Raw genomic sequence first — 23,622 nt, forward strand, 5'->3', positions numbered from 1 at the left:
TCCTGGTATTCTGGAACATTTCTGAGGTGCAGTTAATGACTTTGACTTGATACTGCCTCAAATACCAAAGAAATCTCTGAGCTGAGCCTTGTTGATGTCTCTGTTTTCAGCAGCTCTTGCTGAGAGCTTGTGTGTGAGCCAGAGCTTTTCCCAGAACAGTCAATGTTCATCCAGAGTGAACTCCAGCAGAGATGTGGTGCTGATTGCTGCAGATTTGGGGTTCACTCTGCTCTTGTCCTCCATGTGGAGATGCTCTTAGGAAAACAGGGGCCTGCTGGCATGGTTGGAATAAGAAAGTTGGAGAAAGAAGAGGCTGTGAGGGATATTGATCAAATGGCAGTGATTGAGGGGGGGAAAAATGAAAGTCAGGATTAAAAGAAGCTGGAAAAACACTTGGATAAAGGTGAGCCTGCAGGGCTGACAAGATGGATGAGGTTATAAAGAAGTGATTGATGGCTGCAAGAGCTTTGGGTGCAGCAGTGTTGATGTAGAGGAGGTCAGGAAGGAGTGAAGGAAGACAAAATCCAGCCATGGAAATGGGGAGAACATCTCAGATTTTTGGGTCCAAAAAGGAGCTACCACTGCAGGGTACATTCACAGGGAGAATGTGAAACATTCAAGTCTCTTGCAGCAGATTTTTTGACCAAACTTGGTTGGATTTGGCCATAAGCTGTCACCTGTGTTCAGCTGCTGCTTGGAGGTGATGCCTCAGCTCTGGAATGAGACAAAAGTAAATAATTACCTGCCCTGAGAACAAAAAGTTCTCTGTTGAAAAAAACCCTGTTTCATAACTGATTATAACTTAACTGTTCTTGTCATCTCAGTGTGTGATTGCAAAATAGTATAATTTGAACGTGGTATTCTCCCTGTGCTGCTGATAACATTTGAGCTGAGAGAAGTGACAATTATGGAAGATTTGCTCCTCACACTCCCCTGACAGCTCTTGCATGTCCCAGCCCCATTAGCCATGGTGTTGGCCCTTTCAGAAGAGCTGCTCTCATGCAGGGATTTCAGAGAGGCAAAATTATATGCTGAAAACTCAGAGGAATGGGCTGTTCTTTGGAGAAAAAGGCTTCTGCATTGTTATCTGTTATTATCCCAAAGCTGTTTTTCTGAGGTTGTCAGCACTGAACATTTCCAGAAAAAACCCAAATACTTTACTGGGTAGAATGGGGACCTGAGTTTTGGGATACCCAGGGCTCAGTTTGCTCTTTGGAATAACTCATGAAACACCATTAAACTTGATACTTATCATTGTCCAGCAACTAAAATTTTAATTTACTTGGTTTTCTACTATATTTTTGCTGTAGAGATTGGTAGAAAATACAGATGATGGCAAATGCAGTGCTTAAAAGCAGACTGTATACATTTTCTTTTACATGTAAGTATGGGTAGTCCAAATTAATTCTTCATGTAAAGCCAGACTTCAAACTGGCCTGTAAAAGAGGATTGCTGCATTTATTTTTGATTGCAGCCCAAGCACAGAAATGTTATTTGTTAATTTCTTTACTTAATTAAAAGAAACTTGGGAAAACTGAGGACACTGGGAGTTTTGCACTGTAGGTCAAAGGGATGTTTAAAATTTCAGATCCCTCAGGAGCTTGAAAATCAAGGCTATTAATATCATCCCCAGATTTTATAAAAAGGTCAGCTGAAGTTGGTGTAATTAAGAAATTGGTTCCAATTAATTTAATTTAATTTTAGAATCTGCTTCACAGAGCCTTGCAGGCCAGCAGGCAGACAGAGCTGCAGCTTTATTTTCCAGAGTGATTAGAGAAAGTCTCTTATTTGGTTCTGCTGGGTTCTTTAGGCAGGAATTCCTTCAGAGTGCCTGTGTTGAGTTGTGTGATGCTCTGCAAGTCTTGCAGGCAGTTTGGTTTGTAATCAGCATTTAACATTTGTGTGTCAGTGTTGGGAAAAAGGTGCCTTGTGTTGCTCTGGAGGGGAAAAGCTGCTGGAGCTGTGAGGTGCTGTTAAAATAGAAACTCCATTTCTTCCCCTGCTCCTGCTCTGTGCTGCAAAAAGGCTCATTTTATCTTATCAATACTGTGTAAATCAATATTTGATGGATTAGTAAATTAATTTATGAATTAGAGATGTTGTTTCCAGCATTTATTGAGTGGGTGAAAGGGGCATTGTCTATCTTTTTATCCAAGTGTTTGGCAGTAGATTTTTTTTTTAAATCTATTCTCATTTAAGGAGGAAGATCCAAACCCAGAGGCTTGCCTTCCAGTGTGAAAAAATCTCTGTATTCTACCCACTTTTCATTTGTTTGTTAGTTCCCCATCTGTTCTTTGAGCAGGATGGTCTAGACCCACTTTGTCTCCAGTAAAGAGAAGCTGTTTGGCTTTGTCACATGGAATATTTAAAGTGTGTGTATATATGAAAAAATGTATATATACATCTTGAAACACAAGAAGTCTGCCTGCCTTTGTCTTCCTCCATTATGTCTGTAATTGCTGTACAATTTTGTTGTGTTTTTCACTGGTTTTGTGAGTCTGGGGTTGTTTATGCAGCAAATAACTTGGTTGTCAGCACAGATAATAAAATCAACAAACCCTCTTTTCTCTGCAGCCTTGACTAGCTGGGATTTCAGGGGCTGGCTGTGTAATTCAGCTGTGTCACAGATCCTGGCATTTTTCTCACCCTGATCCCTGGAGCTCTCATTTCCCTGCCCTGTCTCTGGTGCAGGTGTGAATTCACCCTCATTGCACCCCATGGTCCTGGAGCACCTGCTCAAGGCTCTTTGTGGTCAGAGGTGTCTGTCAGACACAGCAGCAAAGCAGGGATTTGGGAGAATTGGATTGGATCATTGATGGATTAACCCCCTGTTTCTGGAACTTTCTCTTAGGGTCACCCTGCTCCCTATAAAACCGTCTCAGCCCGAGCAGCCTCTCCATCCACAATTCTGAGGCTCCCAGCCAGTGCCTTCCAGGATGTGTTCCAGAAATACCCTGAAACCCTTGTCAGGGTGGTGCAGGTATGTAGAGCTGAGGGGGAAGGGGAGCCACTCTCATTTCCAGGTTACAGGAGGGTGTTTAGAGGCTCAGCAAGCTCATCATCCATCCTTTGCTAGATACAGAACTGCTCAGCACATCTTATTGAGATTTGGATTGTTCTGCTGTTCTCCTGGCTGTTGAGCCCTAGAGTTAATAATCCAGTATTATCCCAAACAGGAAAACATAATTTATGTATCTGTATATCTCCATTGATTGAGTTTCTGCCTGTGGTACCCTCATCAATCAGCCAGACCTGCAGTGTGAGTCTCTTGGGGAGTAGAAAGGTGCTGGTGTGGGCTCTGCAGCTTGGGGTGCTCCAGAATGGCTGAGAGTCATGGACAGACTGCCACATGTCCTGAAACAGGACTGCTGGACCCTCAGGAGCTGTTTGGTGAGGGCTGGTGCTTTGGAAGAGTCACGAAATTCAGACTGACATGTGAATTTTCGCTTTAGAAGCCTCTGTCAGCTCCTGAGGGAAGAGCTGTGCTTTGTGTCAGTTGTGTTTACCTTTGCAGGGGCTCAGACAGCTCTCCAAGGAGCATCTCCTGCAGGTGGGAGGTGTGCAGGGATCAGGTTCAGGATTTCCAGGGCTGGTGCCTTGTCCCACAGGTGTAGCAGCCACAGGGTGACCCCAGAAGTCACTCTGGGCTGTCCTTTTGCTTTGCCATCACTTCTGAATCTGTTTGTCCTTGCAAACTGTTCTGGTCTCTGGATGATTTATGAGCAACACATGAACCTCCTCATACTGCTGGTTGAAGGAGAACAGATCATTAGCAGCAAATTAATTTGCTCTGTGAGAGCTGATAAAAAAGAGGGGATGGCTCAGGAGTGGGAATTAGCTGGCAGGGCAGAGGAAGGTGCCACTGATCCCAGTGTTAGCTTTGAGTGCTTGTGGAGCAGTGGGACAGGTTCTCTATGGGGAGAGCTGGAATAATTTTTTTAATGAAGAGGAAAATTGGACACAAGTACTTCTATTTCAAGGCACTTTTACTATTGATGTTTATAGGAAACACAAAGCATTTGGTGTTTGGGAGTAAGACTTTGGATTCTCGTGCATCAAATGATTGTGAAGTCATTGGTAAATCATTTGAATCTGTCGCTGTCTCAGTTTATCAGCTGCTAAAAAGGAATTTCAGCTTAGGGTACAGTCTGTATTTTATAGAGTGCTTTGAGGTACCCTGGTGCATGATTGTGTCTAAATGCCAGAACGAGTGTGGGAGAATGCTAAACCCATTGCTGCTGCCTTTGTTCCCTGCTTGCAGATCATCATGGTGAGGCTGCAGAGGGTGACATTCCTGGCCCTGCACAACTACCTGGGGCTGACCACGGAGCTCTTCAGCTGTGTGAGTTTGGGAGGCAGGCTCTGCTCTCCTGGCAGGGCACACAGAGCTTTTCCTTCTTCCAGAAGGTCATAAAGCAAATGCTACATACTAATTTCATAATGACAGTGCTTGAGCACTGAGGCACTTGTATAACCAGCCCATAAAAGCCAGCCTACACTGGTGCCTGGGGAATTGGTGGGGAGGCTGCAACTTCCCAAGTGCATCATTCCATGCTGATGAGTGTGCTCTGCTGGTGCTTCAGCACTTCTGATGTTTGCTGCTGATGTCACCTCTGCCTGAGCAGTGGGGAAAATGCTGCCCCCGTGGTGGCAGAGGGACAGGGAATGCTCAGGGTGTCAAGCTGGGAGTCCCCCGGCCCTGCTGGGATGCCCTGAGGGAGCTGCAGTGTGGGGGGATAGAATGTAAGAAAATAAAGAGTGCAGAAGGTAATCTCACCCCTGAGGAGTGGGAGCTGCACTGATTATCAAAGATTAGGAGCAGGCCTGCCCTTAAGAGGCCAGAGCTGTGTCTAATAAGGATGAATGCTATACAAGAGTGGGTTAGCTGGGTGAGGAGAGAGCCCATGAGAAATCACCAAGAAGGTGTGGAACTTTTGCAATAAGATGACAACACTGCAGATTCCAGGGCAAGCCCCCCTTGGGGATCTGGGGCTGATGAGCACAAGCTGAGCAGTTCCTGGGGGTCTGTGCAGGCTCCAGGGTGTGGAACACACGTGTCAGGGAGGGCTGGTTGATGTTTGCTTGTCCCTCCTGCTCCCAGCAGGGCCAGGGCACCCCTCTGATCTCCGTGAGCAGCGTCAGCGCTGGAGGCAGCAAGGCAGGGAAGAGACAAACACCCAGTGCTTTGGAGGAGGAGCGTGGAGAGAAGCTTGAGAAGTCTGGGGAAGCCCTGGAAATGGGTAATGCTTCTGGAAACATGGAGGAGCTGTCCTCTGGCATCTTCTGTAATTTTTGTACTACTCACAGAATCCCAGCCTGTGCTGTCCCCTGGGGTCTGCTCACACCCTGGTCATGCCCTGCCTGTCCTGGCATGGAGCCCCACACTGGCTTGGGTTGGAAAGGACCTTAAAGCCCATCCAGTGCCACCCCTGCCATGGCAGGGACACCTCCCACTGTCCCAGGCTGCTCCCAGCTCTGCCCAGCCTGGCCTTGGGCACTGCCAGGGATCCAGGGGCAGCCACAGCTGCTCTGGGCACCCTGTGCCAGGGCCTCACTCCCTTAACAGTAAATAATTTCTTCCCCAAATCCAGTCTAACCCTGCCCTCCTTCAGCTTGAAACCATTCTCCTGTGTCCTTTCACTACACTTGATCCACTGTTGATATCACTGCTATTGATCAGAGAATTTTTATTTTATCAGAGTAGTTAAGGATTGTCTTAGATTCATTCCAAGTTTGAAGCCTTTGGATAGTCCTTGGCTTCAATGGGGAAATATTACTCTCAATGATACTGAGGTATGAAGGAAGGGGGGAAAAATTAGTGACTCCTCATTTTGAATGCAGAGAGGGAATTGGGAAAATTCAACACTCTAGACACCAGCAGAAGAATTGCTGGATATGTGTCCTTGCAGCCCAAAGACTCAGTACTGAAGGTAAAGCCAGGAAAATAGATGGAGTTGAATTTTGCCTTTGCAGATGGAAAAAAATTAATTAAATCAAAACCAGGAAAAATGTTTAATTTAATATTAAATTTAATGTCCATGTTTCAGAATCTTTAAGTCAGCCTTTAGTAGTGGGTAGTTAAAGGTTCTTATTGTTAGTGAAACTTGCTTTATTAGGGGATACCTTGTGGTTATAACATTTGCTTTTAAATTTCAGACATGTTGAGGATTTCTGGTGCAGAAAACTCTGAGCATGTTTTCAGAAGAAGCCTTTCATCCCCTCCCTATGCAGGCTCTACAGAGGCTTCTAGTAAGTAGTGCTTGGCAAAATTGTGGGGAATATGTAATTTATCTAATCATGGGGGAAGCCACATGATCTCTGGAGTGCTGGGTTAGATAATGTTCCTGTTTATGGTGGATAATCATCTTTCAGCCCTGTTCATGGTACGTAATCATCTTGCAGTGTGCTGCTTCCTAACTCATTGGTCAAAAAATTATTTAGTAACAAATGGACTATTATCCTAGAGAGCATTCCCTTGCTGTCATTATCAGCAATGGGGAACATCATTTGGCTACCAAGACCTGCAAATGAGGAGCTTTATTAATTGATATTACTGAAACAAACTGAATTATGATGATAGGCCATCATCTTTCACATAAAAGATGACACACGTTTCTTGCTTGGCTGATTGTCCCAAAAAGCACATTACACTGCTTTGCTGCTTTTAGAGGAATGTTCTTCAGAGAGGATAATAAAGGTGATGGATCATGGGATGCTCTGAGGAGACATTTATGAGGCTGAGCTGCTTTGATGCTGCAGTGTCATTTTAGGCAACTTCAGTTACTCCACTGTAGGCATTTTCCTCTGGGCCTGGTGTTTAGGGCAGCTTTGTGCTTCAAGGTGGAAAAACTGGAGTTCTTGTGGGAGTCACAGAGCACAAGCATCTGTCTCTGTTAGTTGAGTAATAAATTAACCTCTGCCAGGGAATCCAAGCTCATGCTCAGGTACTGCTAATAGAGAAATGTTTAATCAGTGGAGTAAAGGTGCCCTGGCTACTTCAGAAGATGCTTTTATTGCTCACCTTGGCTATTGAGTGACTTAGGAGAAAGGGACATACTGTGAGTGTTGAAGGGTTTGGAGACAAGGAGGAAGGAGGGAGCCCTGAGCACTGAGAGCTTTCCCCAGGGTGAGGTTTGTGTCACTTGTTGCTGCCACACAAAGCTGCTGCTGTGCACAGAGGAGAGCAGTGGGGAGTTCCTGCAGTTTTGACACTGGAGGGCTCATTTGTTTCCTCTTCAGTCCTTCTGGGCAAGTGTAAAGGGTCCCACTTAGATTCTTCATGGTTTCCATGTTGCTGTCCAGAGGGGGTGGATGTGATGCAGAAATAGGATTTTGGCTGGGGTGAGCAGATCATCTTTCTAAACCAGGGAGACAAATTAAGAGAAAATACTGACTTAGCTTGATCTTCACGTGTGTGAGGTTGTTTTACACTGGGAATTACAAAATGCACCAGCAGACTTGATTCAGTGATAAATTAATTAATCCTTGCCCTGAACACAGCCCCTTCCCCAGGTAAATGAGGCAGTTCAGTGAGCTCTGCCTGTGCAGCCCTGACACATTTCAGTAACAGTCCCTGTGTGTTCTTAGGAGCTTTAATATGGAAGGATCCCTGCAAACCTCTCAGTGGGTATGTCCATTTGTCCTTCCTTTCTCCTTTTATGTGTCATAGAAGTTATGCCAAGGTACACAGAGCTTAGCAGATAGGGAGAGCTAATTTTTACTGACAGAAGCAGCATATCTAATTGGGTAATTATGATTTGCCTCAGTTAACAGAGCTGATTTTTTTCTCACTGTTTAGCTTGCACAGAAAGTGTCTTGATGTCTGCAATGAAAAGATCAAGATAGTGCTTCAGATTCTATTCCACTGCTTACTGTGTGTTCAGACTCCATGGAATATTGATCATGTTTGTTATTAATTCAGAGAGGAGAAAATTGTTAGAGTCATAGAAGTGCTGTTATCTCAACATCTCCTTGATTTGCTTGTTGTTAGAATTAATAAACACTGCTAAAAATTGCTTTGGGAGAAAACACTTCTGCCTCAGTTGCTCCTGGGGCTGGCTGTAATCTGTTTGGTTTTTTGTGTAGTTATCTAGCTTGAAGCATAGCAGATGAGGGAATAAATTCTGTCAGCTCAGGCTATTCTGCTTTATAAGTGTAGTAACTTTGGGTGGAGAAAGAGAGAATTAATTCATGGAGGCATCTGGGCTGGGGGACTGAGGAATTAGAAAGCAGAAATAAAACAGCAGGGCCTTTTGGATGTAACAACCTCACCCCTTCATTGTCCCTGGAAGTAAGTCTTCCTAACTCTATTTTTAATTTAAATAGAAGTTGTTTTTTATTGTTCTGGTGTTTTTTCCCTAAGAGTTGGAGCTGTTCTCCCAGAGCCCTGATGTGTGGCACTGGCAGGGAAGGCACCTTCTCTGCACCACCCAACCTGGCCCTGAATGTTTTTGTGTTATTGTTTTTTAACTTATGGGTGTTTCAGTAGATGCTATGGCTGTCAAGTCATTTTATTGCACATCTTTTGATTTAAGATCTTGAAGTCCAACTGCCAGGCAGCACCACCCTGTGTTCAGCACTAAACCCTGTCCCCAGGTGTCACACCCTCGTGTCCTTTGTACACTTCCAGGGCTGGTGGCTCCACCCCTGCCCTGGGCAGCCTGTGCCAGTATTTTACAACCCTTTCCATGAAAAGATTTGTCTAATATCTATTCTAAGCCTCCCCTGGCAGAACTCAAGGCCATTTCCTCAAGATGACATGGAAAGGGTACTCTGAGGTAGATGTGAATATTTGTGGCAGTGAGCTTCTTCCCTTGGCCTGGCTGGGGTGGGAGATAGGAGTCAAACCCTTCAGAAATAAAAACTGTGCTTTTGAAATTCAGTTTATGGAATTCACCCTTCATGGTAGGGTGGTATTGTCACATGGTCACAGCTCACAATGGTAAATTCTGGTTCCAAAAGCCAAATTCCCAAAGCTTGTGGCAATCCTGGGCAAATTCAAGTGTTTGCCTCTTGAGAGGGACAGGTGGGGCAAGAATTCAGAATTAAAATTTTGAATTTTTTAGGTGACAGAATTTACCACTCGGGAGGGACAATTGCTGTTCCAAAGGGTCCAGCTTATTCCTGAGCAGCAATTTGTAAAAAATTGCTTAAATTTTAATAAAATTTAAAATTTTAATAAAAGCAATTTGCTTAAAAAAGCAAAAGTGTAAGAACAATGTAGTGACTGAAGGTAAAAGGTGTAAGGAAGAAAATGTAAACTTTTCTGAATAGTCTACTTTGGAGGTATATTAGGCATAGAAATAAGGTTGAAATTATTATAGCTTTATTTGTTAGGGGAAATTGCAATTTCTGCATGATTCTTAAACTCATCTGTAAATCTTTAGGCTGTGGGAATCCTGTTCAAGGTTTTCAAACAGGAGGAGTTTCCCAGTTATGTTTTCATTATTGATTAACTCAGAGAAGTTCCTGGAAGGTGCATGGGACAGCCAAGGTCTTAATGTAATTAAGATGTATTAAAATTGGGATGTAAGGAATGGAAGTAGCATTGACTTCAAATTCATTAATTAAGTGAGAACTGTAAGGGAATTTCTTATGTGACTTTCAGCACCACAATTTGGACAAGTTGTAGAAAAGATTTGAAATTTTTAGGGGCAAAATGCTTTGTGTAGAAAGACATTTAGAAGTTGCTGATCATAATTTTCTCCCTATGAAATGGCAATTTATAGGGTGCAAAAAAATTCTTTAGTTTGGTGAAAATATTACTAAGAATAATTTCCTGAAAACAGTGAGGAAAACTTGGTGGATTTGCTGTTATTATTATTATTGTTGTTATTGTTATTATTATTTGGTGGATTTACTGCTACTGTTATTATTGTTGTTGTTGTGGTTGTTGTAGCTGTTGTTTTAGTAACTGTCTTATATTCTTCCTGTGTCCCTCCCCTTGAGCAGAGCCTGGTTTTAGGGCATAAAAGGTGACCTGGATTGATAAAGGAAGGACAGCTACATCCTGGCACTGTGACTTCCAAGGATGTGGAACTGAATAGAAAATATGTTTAATTTTTCCAGAAAGGCTTTTAAAATAAATAAGATTTCTTCAGCAGATCCCACCTTTTGTACAAACCCATCAACATCTAGGTGGGCAACAGATGAGCTCAGAGGGTGAGCTGCTCTCACCAATGAGGAATTGGCCCCTGAAACTTAATGTCAACCCTATGAAGGATTTCAAGGATTTGTGGAGTATTGAAAATAAGATGCAGCAGCTGAAATGAACCATCAGCAGCAGCACCTCAGGCAGTTTTGCAGAAAGGCATAAAAAACACCTCAAAGTTTGAAGTTATCAGAGTTCCCTCTCTCCAGTGCTCTGCCAATTCTCAGTGGACAAAAAGCCCCACACCAAACCTCCAAATAATGACTGTACCCTGTACAAAGTGGGTGTGGGAGTTCTGGGATGTGTTGTACACCTGAGTTCCATGGGAGGATTTCAAGCTCCAGGTCAGAAGGAGCTGGGAAATAACCAGAACGTGGAGGTGCCAAGTTGCTCCCTTGGTGTGCTAGCTGCTGTTTGTGAGGAGCTGCAGTGCAGGAGGTGCTCACAGCAGGATTTCTGTGTTGCTTTGTGTTGCAGACAATTCCAGCAGTGCCAAGTCTGACATGGACATGGCCTACGAGAGGGCCCGGGTGCACCTGGCCCCCGAGGACGCCGCCGGCAGCCCCGGCGTGGCCAAGGTGGGTCTGCCCTTCCCAGGGCCCAGCCTGAATCCTGGGGCAGGATCTGCTTTGTGGGATTGGTCAAAAAACTTCTAAAGTGAGTTGGTGTTCTGGTTCCTCTGGGGAGCCACTGAGGGAACCCCGGCCTGCCCTGACGCAGTGAACAGCGGGGACGGGGAGGGGGCACTCTCCTTTGCCCTGGGGGCACCAGAGCAGCCAGGCTGATCCCTGGGGGCACCAAAGGCAGCCAGGCTGATCCCCATCCCTGGGGGGGTACCAAAGGCAGCCAGGCTGATCCCTGGGGGCACCAAAGGCAGCCAGGCTGATCCCTGGGGGCACCAAAGGCAGCCAGGCTGGTCCCCATCCCTGGGGGCACCAAAGGCAGCCAGGCTGATCCCCATCCCTGGGGGGGTACCAAAGGTGGCCAGGCTGATCCCTGGGGGTACAGAAGGACAGGGGGCAGCCAGGCTGATCCCTGGGGATGTGACAGAGTTCACAGGGACCTTAGGGTGAGGGAAGAGATGAGGATCTGACTCCATGTTTCAGAAGGCTTGATTTATTATTTTATTATATATATTATATTAAAACTGTACTAAAGGAATAGAAGAAAAGGTTTCATCAGAAGGCTGGCTAAGAATAGAAAAGCAAGAATGATAACAAAAGCTTGTGTCTTGGACAGAGAGTCCAAGCCAGCTGTGACTGGCCATTAATTAGAAACAACTCTATGAGACCAATCACAGCTGCACCTGTTGCATTCCACAGCAGCAGATAACCATTGTTTACATTTTGTTCCTGAGGCCTCCCAGCTTCTCAGGAGGAAAAATCCTAAGGAAAGGATTTTTCAGAAAATATCATGGCTACACTGTGGGTACAGAGGGCAGCCAGGCTGATCCCCAGGGGTACAGAGGGACAGAGGGCAGCCAGGCTGATCACCTGCAGCAGAGGAGATGCTGGAACAACGGTGGAAGATGAAGGGATGGACTCTTAGCAGGGGTTAATCCAAGGTTTATTTCAGGAGTTCCAGGGAGCCTCTACAATCTCAGGGGGCCTCCTGCTGAGAGCCCCGGGAGAGGTGCCAAGGTTACATTTAAAGGGAGGTGGAAACCTCAAGTAGATTTTACTGACCAATAACAAAAATTAAGGGATGGATACGGGCGAGTGGACATTTAGGAGAAGGTAAGGAGAAACACTTGGAGGGTTGACCCCTGGCCTCTGGCTAATCACTCCATGTCCTGGACAGAACGTTCTAGATGGAGGGGATGGGATGCTGAGTGACTGAGGGTGGGGGTTTGGGGATGATCTCAGCAAAGGAAAGGGATTACACAGGTAGAGGGAGGGGACACAATTTGGGGTAAACCATCCAGGGAAAATAAGGAGATCCAAAGACAAAACCATTATAAAACATAAAAACACGCTACAACAAGTTGTAACATTAAGTTCTTGGTCTGCTGCCTGGGATGTGAGCTGCTGGCATCTTCCCATTGTCATAACCATGTAATGAGAGTGGTGCTGGAAAATAAAATAGCTCAAGGCACGTTCCCCAGCAGTCCTGTCCTGTTGGTGATTTGAACATAACCCCCAGCTGGTGATACTTCCTGCCCTTCCTGCCCTCCCTCACCTCATTCTGCCTGCAGTCATGTAAAGGTTTTCTTCCTGCCTGCAAAACACTGCCCTTGTGGCTCTCTGTGAGTTGGGATATTTGGATTTACAGAATGGTTTGGGTTGGAAGGCACCTCTGAAGCCCAGCTGATCCAGTCCTCCTACCGTGGCCAGGGACACCTTCTCTGCACCACCCAACCTGGCCTTGAATGTTTTTGTGTCATTGTTTTTTAACTTACAGGTGTTTCAGTAGATGTTAGTGGCCATCAAGTCATTTTATTGCACATTTTGAGATTCCCTTGGTGAGCAATGGGAAGCCACTGCTGCAGCTTTTTATGTATTTTCTTCCCCTGACTCATGAAATGGATTATTTGGATTTGTCAGACCATGCTCTATTTGTGAGAGGTCCTTTACAACAAGGAATGAAAACCTTGTATCAGCTGTAGGTTCCCAGTCATTATTTATCAATCTGTTTTTATTTTTGTGGTCTGCTTTTTACAAATACTGACCAGGAAGTCAAGAGCACAAAACCCCTCTTGATTTATAAACCTGCACCTTAAAATGTGGAATGAAAATGTTGCTCACTGTGACCTTGACAGGCATTTTATCTTTTCCTCCATCTTTGTGTAGAGGGTTGGTAAAGTTTTAGTTTCATCAAGCTGGCAGCAGCCCAGTTTGTGAAGTCTCTCATTCCTTCCCTTCCACAAGCTGTGATGAGTAACTTTGTTTGATTCAAGTGTCAGGCTGTGCAGAAAAATGCAGGGATAATGAAGTTAGGAAGCTGTTGCTTTTTTGGAAACCTAGATTTCTTTTTTTTCAGACCACCAGTTGTGGTGGGTAGAGAATGCAGAGGATAAAGGCCAGTTTTGGTAGGTGCCAGTTTTGATGTTTAACCTGATCCTTGATGTGTTCCTTCTCTTCGCAGTCGATATTGAAGAAGACAGTGACAGTGACAGAAACTCCTTCAGCAGTTTTCCATTACAGTGCTGTGCAGGACTCCTGTAACAGCAAACACATTGATGCCATTGTGGAAACAGCAAAGAGAGACCTCTCAGCCCTGATGAAACTTGATGTGAGTTATTGCAAGGGGAACTGCCTTTGCTTTGCTTTTCATTTCATTCTGCCTGGAACTGAAAAGTGGATTTGTCTCCTCAGTGTGCTGGAGATGGGCTGGATGTTTTACTCAACAGCCTGTTTAGGTCATTAGAGGGGTTGAAATAAATTTGAATTATTCTGCCATTTCAAGAGATCAGACTGGAATGCAGAGCATGAATCTCCCCTCTATGTGCAAGCAGCAGTTGTGCAATTCCTGCCCCCTCACGAGTGTGGGAAGTTATCTAAAGGTCCAGGTGATTGCTGAACCCATGAATCATGGTGGCACTGCATCCTAGGGAGGTGTTTGGGTTTGGAATTGTCCCTGTGCTTTCCTGGGGGCACTGGCAGCATCTCCCAGCTGGATCCTGTGCCCATGGCAGGGGCAGTGCCTGATCCCTGCTGAGCTCAGCCCCTTGGTTGTCAGGACCCAGAACATCCCTCAGTCTGTCCTGAGCAGCCAGGACCCTGCCAGGGGGCTCAGAGACCCTGGCTCAGAGCCCAAAATGCCCCTGTGTGGTTTTGCTTATGACCCGTGGAGCAAGTTACCAACCTTAGATGAAGATCTGCAAGCCATGACAAATTAAGCAGAATGATAGTGAATTTATCACAAAGTGAAAAAGATTTTGGGGTTTTTAGAATGGGGGTTCAGGAGGCAAGATGGAAGGATCTGGGTGTGCCCAGCCTTTCTCCTTCTTCTTCTTGGCCTCCATCTTCTGCTGTGATGTTGGCACTTTTAGATTGGTTTAGAGTAGAAGCTCACTGTCTGACATAGGTGATAAGTATTGGAAAATAATTGTAAATATTGCACATGTAGTTTTTAGTATAAAAAAATAACACCACTCTGGGGGCAGGCAGAGTGCCTGAACTGTCTTGCTGAGCAGACCTCAGCTAGACAGGAGAAAGAATTTACAGATAAGGAGCAATAAACAACCTCGAGACTGAGAAATGAAGAGCCCTGACTCCTTCTTCAAGTGCCAGGCTGGGAAAAGAGACTTTCCAGCTCTTCTTGGGGTCACTCTGACAAGCTAGAGGCCCAGACACTTGGTGATGTAAGAAGGATTGAAAATTGTTCTCATCATTCCAGCTGCATTTCATTACAGAGGTGTGTCTGTTCATGTGGATGCTCAGACAGTTTGGGAAAGCTCAGCATCTGTCTCAGTCAGCCACAGACAGCCCTGGTTTGTTCCAGCCTGTTCTGCAATAATTCCTGTCTGCTGCTGCTGCCAGGGGCTGGGCACAGCTGCTGCACCTCCTCCTGCCTTCAGAGCTGTCAGCAAACAACACCAGCTAGAATTGAAAAGATTTTACTTCTAGATTTTAGCATTCCTTCCTGACTTCCAAAATTATTCCCCTTGCAGCTTCAAAATCCCTGTCAGGGCCTTTCAGCTCCCAGTTGTGAGGCTGGAGGTGCCTGTTCCCCATCCTCACTGATCTGAGGTCTCTCAGGCTGCAGGAGCCTTACCTGCCTCATTATGTTCATTTTCAGGGTTTTTCAGGCATTCATATCCTCATGAAAGGCTGCAGATTATTTTAGAATAAATTATTGTTGCAGAAGGAGTAAGACTTCATCTGTTCTGTTCTTGAGCCAACTATCAGATCATAAGCAAAATGCCAAGATTACTGAAGCTCCTTATTACAGCACTTTTCTTTTAGTCTAGAATAAATTTCTCAGTAATTACCAAGTAGCAGTTCAGAGATAAAGTTGATTTCAACAGTATCCTTAAAATGCAGCTCCTAATAGGCAGAATTTATAACATAAAGATCTAAATACTGCTGAAATAAAGTAGGATTTTCAAGCACTGTAGTTTTTCACAAGCAAATGAAATTCTGTTGGGATGTGGCTAAATGTCAAAAATTGAAATCTCAATTTTTTTCCCATGTAGTAATACAAAAGTTGATTCTTCTACAAGAAATGCAAGAATAATCTTACTGTGTACAAAGTATTTGTGTTCAATGCTGCTCTGCTTACATGAAAGGAAATGAATTCTTGTAAGGTCTTCTCTTAAAAAATAAGATGGAAGCATTTTAAATTGTCATTTTTCAGAGCAGCCAATCAGAGTGAATAAAATTGAGATGTTTTGATGACAGATGGTAGCTTTGGGGTTTTTTGATTGTTTAGTTGAGGTTTTTTTATGTGACAGAGAGAGAGGATAAATGTCTCTAGAAAGAGAGGCATTATTTCAAATAGCCTTTAGGTATCTGACATCAGAATTAAAATTTTCTTTTTTTTTTCTTTTGTTTTAAGTAACTTGAATTCCTTGGATCTCTGTCATGAATGGTTTTCAATCTCCTACAGTTTTTGTGTGTTTTCAGCTTTATCTATGATGAGGAGGGTTAAGCAGTGTTGCTGGCATCTCTTCTTTGTGAGTTACAAGGGAATTTCCTTTGGCAAAAATATTATTTGTCCCAGTTAATTATTGCTGTATTTAACTTGTTTATAACTGGTTTGTGTTTTCACTTCCTACCATAAACTCCAGCTAATTTGTTACCTAGAAATAACCTTTGTTGCTTCTTAAATTTGCTATTGTGAGCAACTTTGTTGAGTTTCCTGCTGCAATCATGTATGGCAGTCATGTATCACATTGCTGGGAAATGGAGCTTTTTGGGGTAATTATTTTGTTATTTTCCCTCCTTGGGGGGCTCAGTGTAGATTTTACCCTAAACCCTGTGGCTGTGCAGTGCTGAATTGGGGTTTGCTGGTCTCAGCCATGTGAGAGAGACGGGATGGATTTCATTTGTCATTTCTTTCCTTGGTTCGTGGGGCAGAGATTGCCCAGCAGAGGAGGAGTCCAAGCTCTGCCTGAGGTCACTCAGTCCCTGCCATGCCCGAGGCACAGTCAGATGCTGCCAAGTCATTTCTGGCAGGTTTTTGGCTGAGCTGCTTTAAAGATCTCCAATGCTGAGGCTCTCACAGCCCTGAGTACAATCTATCCCAGTACTTAAGTAGTCTTAGACATGAAGAAAATCTTGGCAGCAATTTTTTATTTTTTGAGCTGATGCAGCCTGAAAATGCTCTTGATAAGCAGAGCTCATGGAGGAGCCTGAATTCCCCTGCTGAGAGGCACTTTCAGAGATACAACTTTGGCTTTGAGAATAGATAATACTATACAACCATAAATGTCTAAATATAGAAAAAACATTATAGAAATTAGTTGAGTTGCTGTTGCTGAACTGAAATATTTTGACAGGTGCTTGTCAGGTTCTCTGCATTGGATATGTTCCCATGAAACAGATTGGCTTTAATAAAACTATTTTTGATGAAAATATGTTCTTTTTATCAGCAGTAGGTGTAAAGAATAATTGTGATTATTTCACTTGCACTATTTCTTTTCACCCCAAAATAGAACAATTCCAGCCTGGCAGAACAATTACACTGGTGGAGTGTTTACATCTCTGCTGTGCTGGTTTCCTGCTGGAATGGACTTGATGGCTGGGGTCACATTGTGCTCTGCTCTTGTGCTCAATTGGTTCTCCTGTGAGTGCAGCTTTAGTGCTTCTGCCTCTGAGGCACAGCCAAGCACCCAGGGAGGCTGTGAGAGCCAGAACTGCTTCAGCCTGACCTGTGCACTCATAACTGAGCCTTGCTTTGTGCCCCAGCCCCTTCAGGGTGCTGATAAAATGCTGAATTTCTGAGTGGTTTATAAGAAGGCTGGAGAGGGACTGAGGGCATGGAGTGACAGGGCAAGGAGGAATGGCTTTAAGCTGAAGGAGGGCAGGCTGACATTGAATATTAGGAAGAAATTCTTTATTTGAAGCATGGTGAGACCCTGGCACAGGGTGCCCAGAGCAGCTGTGGCTGCCCCTGGATCCCTGGCAGTGCCCAAGGCCAGGCTGGACATTGGGGTTTGGGGCACCTGGGACAGTGGTAAATGTCCCTGCCATGACTGGATGAGCTTTAAGGTCCCTTTGAAACCAAGCCAGTCTGTGACTGTGTGATTTGTTGGGTTGAGTGAAGGTTATGCCAAAGCAAAGGTGGCCTGAAGCATTAGGGTTTGATCCTGGCTGCACACATGACCCCAGATTGTGTGGGCAGTTCTTTGAGATGGAAGGAAAAGTCTCTCTGTGCCTGTTTGGGTGTCTGTTGTGCACTCAGGATTGTGGTGATAAAAGCAATGTTTGGATCAAAGGAAATTTTAGGCTCAGCCAGCTCATCTCCTTGGCATTGCAAGGGATTGGGGTCTAAACTGAGGGTGGCTTTTGGGAAGATCTTTCCTCCCCTGTGCTTTTCAGTTGGGAGTGAAATTCCCACTGTTGTGTGCCTGAGCACAGGAGCTGATGAGCTTGGGGAAACTTTTGTTGGACAGTGTGTGTGAAAATGAGCTCTGAGCTGTGTGCCCAGGGCTGGGCTGGGACACAGCCAGTGCTGGATTATCCTGTCCTGGTACTCCCTAATACAGAGAATCTCCTCTAGTTTCACCTTCCTTTGAAAGTAACTTTATGTTTGATGGTTTTCATGCCAGCTGATACAAATCTTTTTTCATTAAAGATCCTTTAAAGAGTCTGGGGGGGAAATTGATGAATGGAAAATCCTTAAGAATCCAAATGTGATCAATTCAAATAGATCAATTAAATCACACCTTAATGAATCAATTAAATCACACCTTAATGAATCAATTAAATCACACCTTTTTTCCTCTTCTGGAAGAAATATTGGGTGGGTAGAGAATTATAAAAATAGGTGCCATATTTTAAAGAGATACAAGTACTTGTAAAATAGTCTTAACTGTTGTTCTTACTTTATTTGGGTGGTTCCTCACATTCTGGCACCTTTACCTGTTCACAGAGCAGTAAATTTTACCTCCACCCTTTTCTTCTCCAGAATCCTGCCCTGCTGAATGGCAAAGTGACACTGCACCAGGTCACTGCTGGCACTGTGCTGTCCAGGCAGGGAGATCAGGTGAGTCTGCTCAGTCTGTGCCCCTCCAGGAGGTGTTTATACACATTTATGGAAATAAAACATTCCCACCTGTCCCTTCCCAAGCCACCCCTTCTGGAGGTGAAGCCCCCCAGCTCTGGGCCCTCCTGCTGACAGGACAGGGCTGCAGCACAGCCAGGGTGGGGCTCTGGGTGTTGTCAGCTCTGATGGACCTCGTGGGAAGGTGTGGGGTCATCCTTCATCTTCCTCAGGAGCTCTGGGGACTGGGAAGCCTCTCAACCCTGCACTTTGGGCTTTTATGATGCCATCAGTGGCAGTAAAGCCCTCATAGAAAACCAATCCAGCATTATTTGTTGATAGCAAAGTGTGTTTAGGATCTAACAAGCTTCATTTATAATAATCCTGTGTAAATAGAGGAGCTTAAGCAAAGCAGATGATGGGCAGCTGCAGTTGCCCTGCTGACTCTGCCCTGCTGACCTGCCATGCCCCTCATCCTGCAGCTGTGATTCCCCATTATCTCCTCCTCTCCCAGTTCTGTTGTTATTCCTTGATATCTCAGGATGCAGCCTTCATTTTTCACAACCACCCAAAGAGAAATGCATTTTTCAATATTGTGCCTGCTTAGTTTTAAATATTCATACCCTGCTTTTAATAATTCACTATTGTATCTTATTTTACCACCTAATTGTTCAAAAGCTATAGGGGAGCTTTCTGGGAAACAGATTGGTCATGATAGCTCTGTCACTGGGATAATTGCTTTGAAAATCTGGGGGGGGGGGATTTTAATTGAGGTATTTTTTTATTTTGTTTTATTTTTCCCTCCCATTTGCTCCAGGATGTCAATGTCTGCTTTGTGGTCTCTGGGATGCTCCATGTGTACCAGAGGAAGATTGACTCTGAGGAGGACACCTGCCTCTTCATCACCCACCCTGGGGAGCTGGTGGGGCAGCTGGCTGTGCTCACTGGGGAGCCCCTCATCTTCACCATCAAGGCCAACAGAGACTGCAGCTTCCTCTCCATCTCCAAGTCCCATTTCTATGAGTGAGTTCTGCCATTCAAACATACGTAGATCTGGGATTTTTAAAGTATTTTTAAGAATTTTTATTACTGTATTGAACAAAGGAGCAGGGGAGTGACTGTCCCCCTGTGCTGGGTGCTGGTGAGGGGCCACTCATCAAATCCTGGGGTTAATTTTGGGCCACTCAGTGCAAGAAGGACATGGAGGGTCTGGAGCCCCAGGAGGGGCTGAGGGAGCTGGGCAGGGGCTCAGCCTGGAGCAAAGGAGGCTCAGGGGGCCCTTGTGGCTCTGCACAGCTCCTGACAGGAGGGGACAGTGGGACAGGTCAGGCTCTGCTCCCAGGAACAGGGACAGAAGCAGAGGGAACAGCCAGGGGAGGTTCAAGTTGGATTTTTGGAATAATTTATTCACTGGAAGAACAGTTGGACATCTCAAGAGGCTGCTCTGGCAGTGTGGAGTCACTATCCTTGGAGGTGCTCCAAAAAACGTGTGAACACCCAAGATGTGGCACTTTGTGATAAGGTTTAGTGGGCCTGGAGGCATTCAGTTAAAGCTTGGACCTGATGACCTTGGAGGTCTTTTCCAATAGTAGTGAGGCCATGGATTTAATCCCAGTGTTGGATGTTTGTGCTGCTGCAGGTGCATCCCACAGCAAACCATGTTTTTATGGGGTGGGTATAGGAGTGTGGTCCCTCTCTCAGGTGGTTTAACTCCAGCAAGGAGCAATTCAGGGAACGTGACAATATTAAATGGCTTAGAGAAAAATCTTTGTTCAAGGCCTATAGAGCACTTAACCCAGTGGGGTGGGAATTATGGCCCAAGTTTCTCATATACTTCATAATTCAAATGAAAAAATCTGCCCAGAGCCTGCACTTTGCTTGGTTAATTGCTGCTTTGGCCAAGCCCTTTGTCTTGGATTAATTATTCCTTTTTGCTGGAAAACCTCCCCAGTTCTGTTCCCAGACAGAGCCAGGGAGTTGAGTGTGTTATGAGTGATTGTTGTGGGTGTAACTGTGGGGTTTTAATGCTCACTTATAGAACAGGTTAGAGAATAATTCCCCTACAAGACAGGTTCCTTCCTGGACCTTGGAAGTAGCACCTGATTTGGGATTTAATGTTTAAAAGGAAATACAGGTAATTAAAAATGCAATATAATGGCTGTGGTTAGCCTTGTTGCCAATAATAATGATTAATGCCCTTGATTTATTCTGTGATCTTGTCATTTAGAGTTAGAATTAGTTCACAGACATCATTTGTGTCTAATGCACAATCTCCTTTTCCAGCTTCTGGAATGTTCCATGAGTCCTGAGTTACACAGAGCACTTCTGGGGGTTTGTTGTGTTTTGTTGGCCACTGTGATGTCCATCTCTGCACAACCTCCTCCTTTCTAAGCAATTGTTGCTATTTGTGTTCCTGACCAGCTCTGTCCCAGCATCCTCACTGTGGGATTTCTGTGGGATTTTGGTTTTCCCACCCAGGCAGAGGCTGTGGAGCTGAACCTGCTGTGCTCAGCAGGTGCTGCTTGATGAGCTGTGTTCTTCCCAGGCTCTGAGGTGCTTGTCAATTCTTTGGCCTAATTTTTGAGAGATGCTTCCCACTTGTGCCATTCCATGTGGTTCCAGGCTATTTCTCCTAAACAGCCACTTTTTCTCTCTGTCTTTTCCTGCTGTTGTTTTCCTGCTTGTTTCTGGCTTCAAATTTCATTTTGTTGTCTCAGCCAGCCTGGCAGATTCCACCTATTCCTCTTTTTTTTTTTTCCCCTTGTTTTTTTGCTACTCAGGACTGGATTCTTTCTCTTTTACTGAAGCTCATTTTCCTGAGATTTCTCTTCTCTCTCAAGAATTGAATTACCTCCTGTTAATTCCAGATTACCTTTCTGCTCCCATTAACCCCTTACCAGTCAGGGATCAAGACCCATAAATCTATCACCTCATCATTATTTTTGGGTCCTTTCCAAATCTTTCTTTTTCTCCTTTAAAGTCTATTATCTGTTCTCTCAATTTTACAAGCTCTGTGATATTCCAGCATTTCATCTTCACAATTTGTCCTGAAGCCCAGGCTTTATGGCACTTCTGGGCCCATATTTAAAAGTGACATTGGAGAAGGGCTTTGAAAAGCATCAGGTTTCTTCTGGTGCTTCATTTTTGCTTTGAATTCTATGAGAAAGAAAAACTTGTTAATAAAATAGGATGTAGTTCTTTTTGTCATTTTAATGTAAATTCTATGTTCATAGTTCCACAATGTTCAGCTTTCTCCTTTGCCTGGAATCTCAGAGGAATTATTTTTATCTTAATTTGTTCATTTTTTCTCTTAACTTACAGACTAGGTGAAATTTGACAAAAACTCCTGTTATTCTCCAAAATTTCATTCTTCTTTTCCTGTCACATGTGTTTCCTCTTTTCCTCTGTGGAACACTCTGTGTTTTTTCTCAATAATTAATGAGAGGGTGAAGCAGAAAGGGCTCAGTGGTTGTCATGAGGCAAAGAGCACAGCAATGGAAGGATCTTGGGGTGGAGAGTTGAGTTTTGGATTAAATCTTTCCCATGAAACTCCAGGGCAGTGGAATTTCTCCTTTTTTTGTGCTGCTGGCTGTAGATGCAGAGTGCAGGCCCAGGGGTGGCTCAAGCTGGTGATGCTGAATCCAGGGCTGATTCCATGGAATGTGCCTGCAGTGCTCTCAGTGGGCAGCTCCTGGAATCAGGAATCAAGTTGTCACCAGGATCTCCTGGCGGAATAAATTCAGGATCTGTGCTACCAGTGGCTCTCTCACATTTTCTGCTTCCGTAAATTTCACACTTCAGAGGTTTCATCATATGCACTTGCCAGAGAAGCAGGAAAGCTTTGATTTTTATTTGGTCTTGCCAGCTAAGCTGAAAATCCCATTGCAGCCACATCCCCAAGAATATCTGCAGAAGCTCCAGACTTTCACAGAACCTGCTTAGCCCTTATTGTTACACTTGGTGAGCTTTCTAGTAAAGAATCCTCAAAGTCCCTTCAGAAACCTCTGTAGTGCAGAGCTTTGGATTTTAATTTTCCCAGTACCTGTGCCAAACAGAAGATCAGGGATGTAAATGCCCACGTGAGAGGAAGGAAACTGGGCTGATAATGGGGGAAAAAAACCTCTTTTCTCTTCTCCTGCATAAGGGTGGGTCTCACCTTCTGTGTTAATTCTCTTGTGGAAGCTGCATGGAGCTGAGGGACATGAGAGATCTCCAGGTGGAAATAATGAAGCTGTTAGTTTGTATTTGGATGCATTAAGTATTAAGATACATATTATGAGGGAGGAAAAGAGTAAATGGCTTTTATTGATGACAGCAGACAGCCTGTGTGGGAAGAGACTTTGAGGGCTAAATAAGCATGTGGAGTAAAACCAATGAGCTAAACCATCCAGGAGTTTTTAGGGGCTTTATTTAACTTTTGAATCTGCTGAGAAGGATAGGGCTGGGTGTTTTCTATGTGTCTGTTGGTATCTTGGCTGGGATGGCATAGAAAAATCAGGGCCAGAGAAGAGGGTCAGGAGAGAAAAGCTGTCCTGCTTTTTGGTAATGGTGTTTGTTGCTGGATCTTTATGTGTTGTAAATGTAAGAGCAAGTGTTCAGTTTAATTTACCATGGAGACATTCAAGTGCGGGTGTGTGAGTAGGGTGAGTTCAACATGAAATAGGGATATGTGCCTGTGGATCTCTGCTCTTTCAATTCCAGGGCTTTTGACTGAAGTTTTAGGCTCCATTATTGCAGAAGCATGAATTGGAGCTCTGGGTGAGGAGAGCATTACTGCCCCACAGTCCCTGCAGCTCTGGGGCTCTGGCTGCAGCAGTGGCCCCAAGGAGGGACAGTTCTGGTGTTGGAGAGACTCCAGGGCAGGTTCTGTGCCCCACCCAGGCACTGCAGAGCTCCTGGGGAGTCTGCTTGTGTTGTCAGTCATGGACTGTGGATCTCTGCTTGGGCTTTCTGTGATTCTGCAGGGTTGCAGTGGTCCACAAGAGCTGTAATCCAGTTAGGGAACAAGGAGTGGCAGTGCTCCTTCCACACCTTTCTCTCTTCCTCAGCTATTTAGGGTGAGATTAGATCCACAGTTGACATGATTTGTGCTCAGAGAGAACACAAAAAGGAGATTTTCTTACCAATCTGGCACCTTCCTTGTGAAGGGAACCTGGATGTAAAAAACTGAACAACGATCCTCAGGAGGTTTCAGGTGAAGGATGAAGTAATCTTCAGTCTAAAAAGAAGGAGAAATTGGATATTCCTGGCATTCCTGCCCCTGGAGCAGCCCTGAGAGGGAGCTGGGGGTGCTGGGGGTGAGAGCTGGAGCTGCCCCAGCCCTG

General features: G+C 44.7%; 1 protein-coding gene across 2 annotated transcripts in view; it reads left to right on the top strand.

Annotated features, from left to right (window-relative positions):
- PNPLA7 (patatin like phospholipase domain containing 7) overlaps window positions 1-23,622 on the top strand; it is a 136,390-nt gene that overhangs the window by 14,050 nt on the left and 98,718 nt on the right. Inside the window, exons 9-16 of one of the 2 annotated variants that reach the window (XM_058038390.1) lie at window positions 2,852-2,980; window positions 4,262-4,342; window positions 5,102-5,240; window positions 6,157-6,249; window positions 10,628-10,728; window positions 13,235-13,381; window positions 18,224-18,301; window positions 19,116-19,321. In XM_058038390.1, the coding sequence (XP_057894373.1) occupies window positions 2,852-2,980; window positions 4,262-4,342; window positions 5,102-5,240; window positions 6,157-6,249; window positions 10,628-10,728; window positions 13,235-13,381; window positions 18,224-18,301; window positions 19,116-19,321 (974 nt within the window). The remainder of the gene's footprint in view (window positions 1-2,851; window positions 2,981-4,261; window positions 4,343-5,101; window positions 5,241-6,156; window positions 6,250-10,627; window positions 10,729-13,234; window positions 13,382-18,223; window positions 18,302-19,115; window positions 19,322-23,622) is intronic. The other variant, XM_058038391.1, reaches the window with a different exon arrangement.

Source organism: Melospiza georgiana, chromosome 20 (genome assembly GCF_028018845.1).
Source record: "Melospiza georgiana isolate bMelGeo1 chromosome 20, bMelGeo1.pri, whole genome shotgun sequence".
In the NCBI taxonomy this organism is placed as follows: domain Eukaryota; kingdom Metazoa; phylum Chordata; class Aves; order Passeriformes; family Passerellidae; genus Melospiza; species Melospiza georgiana.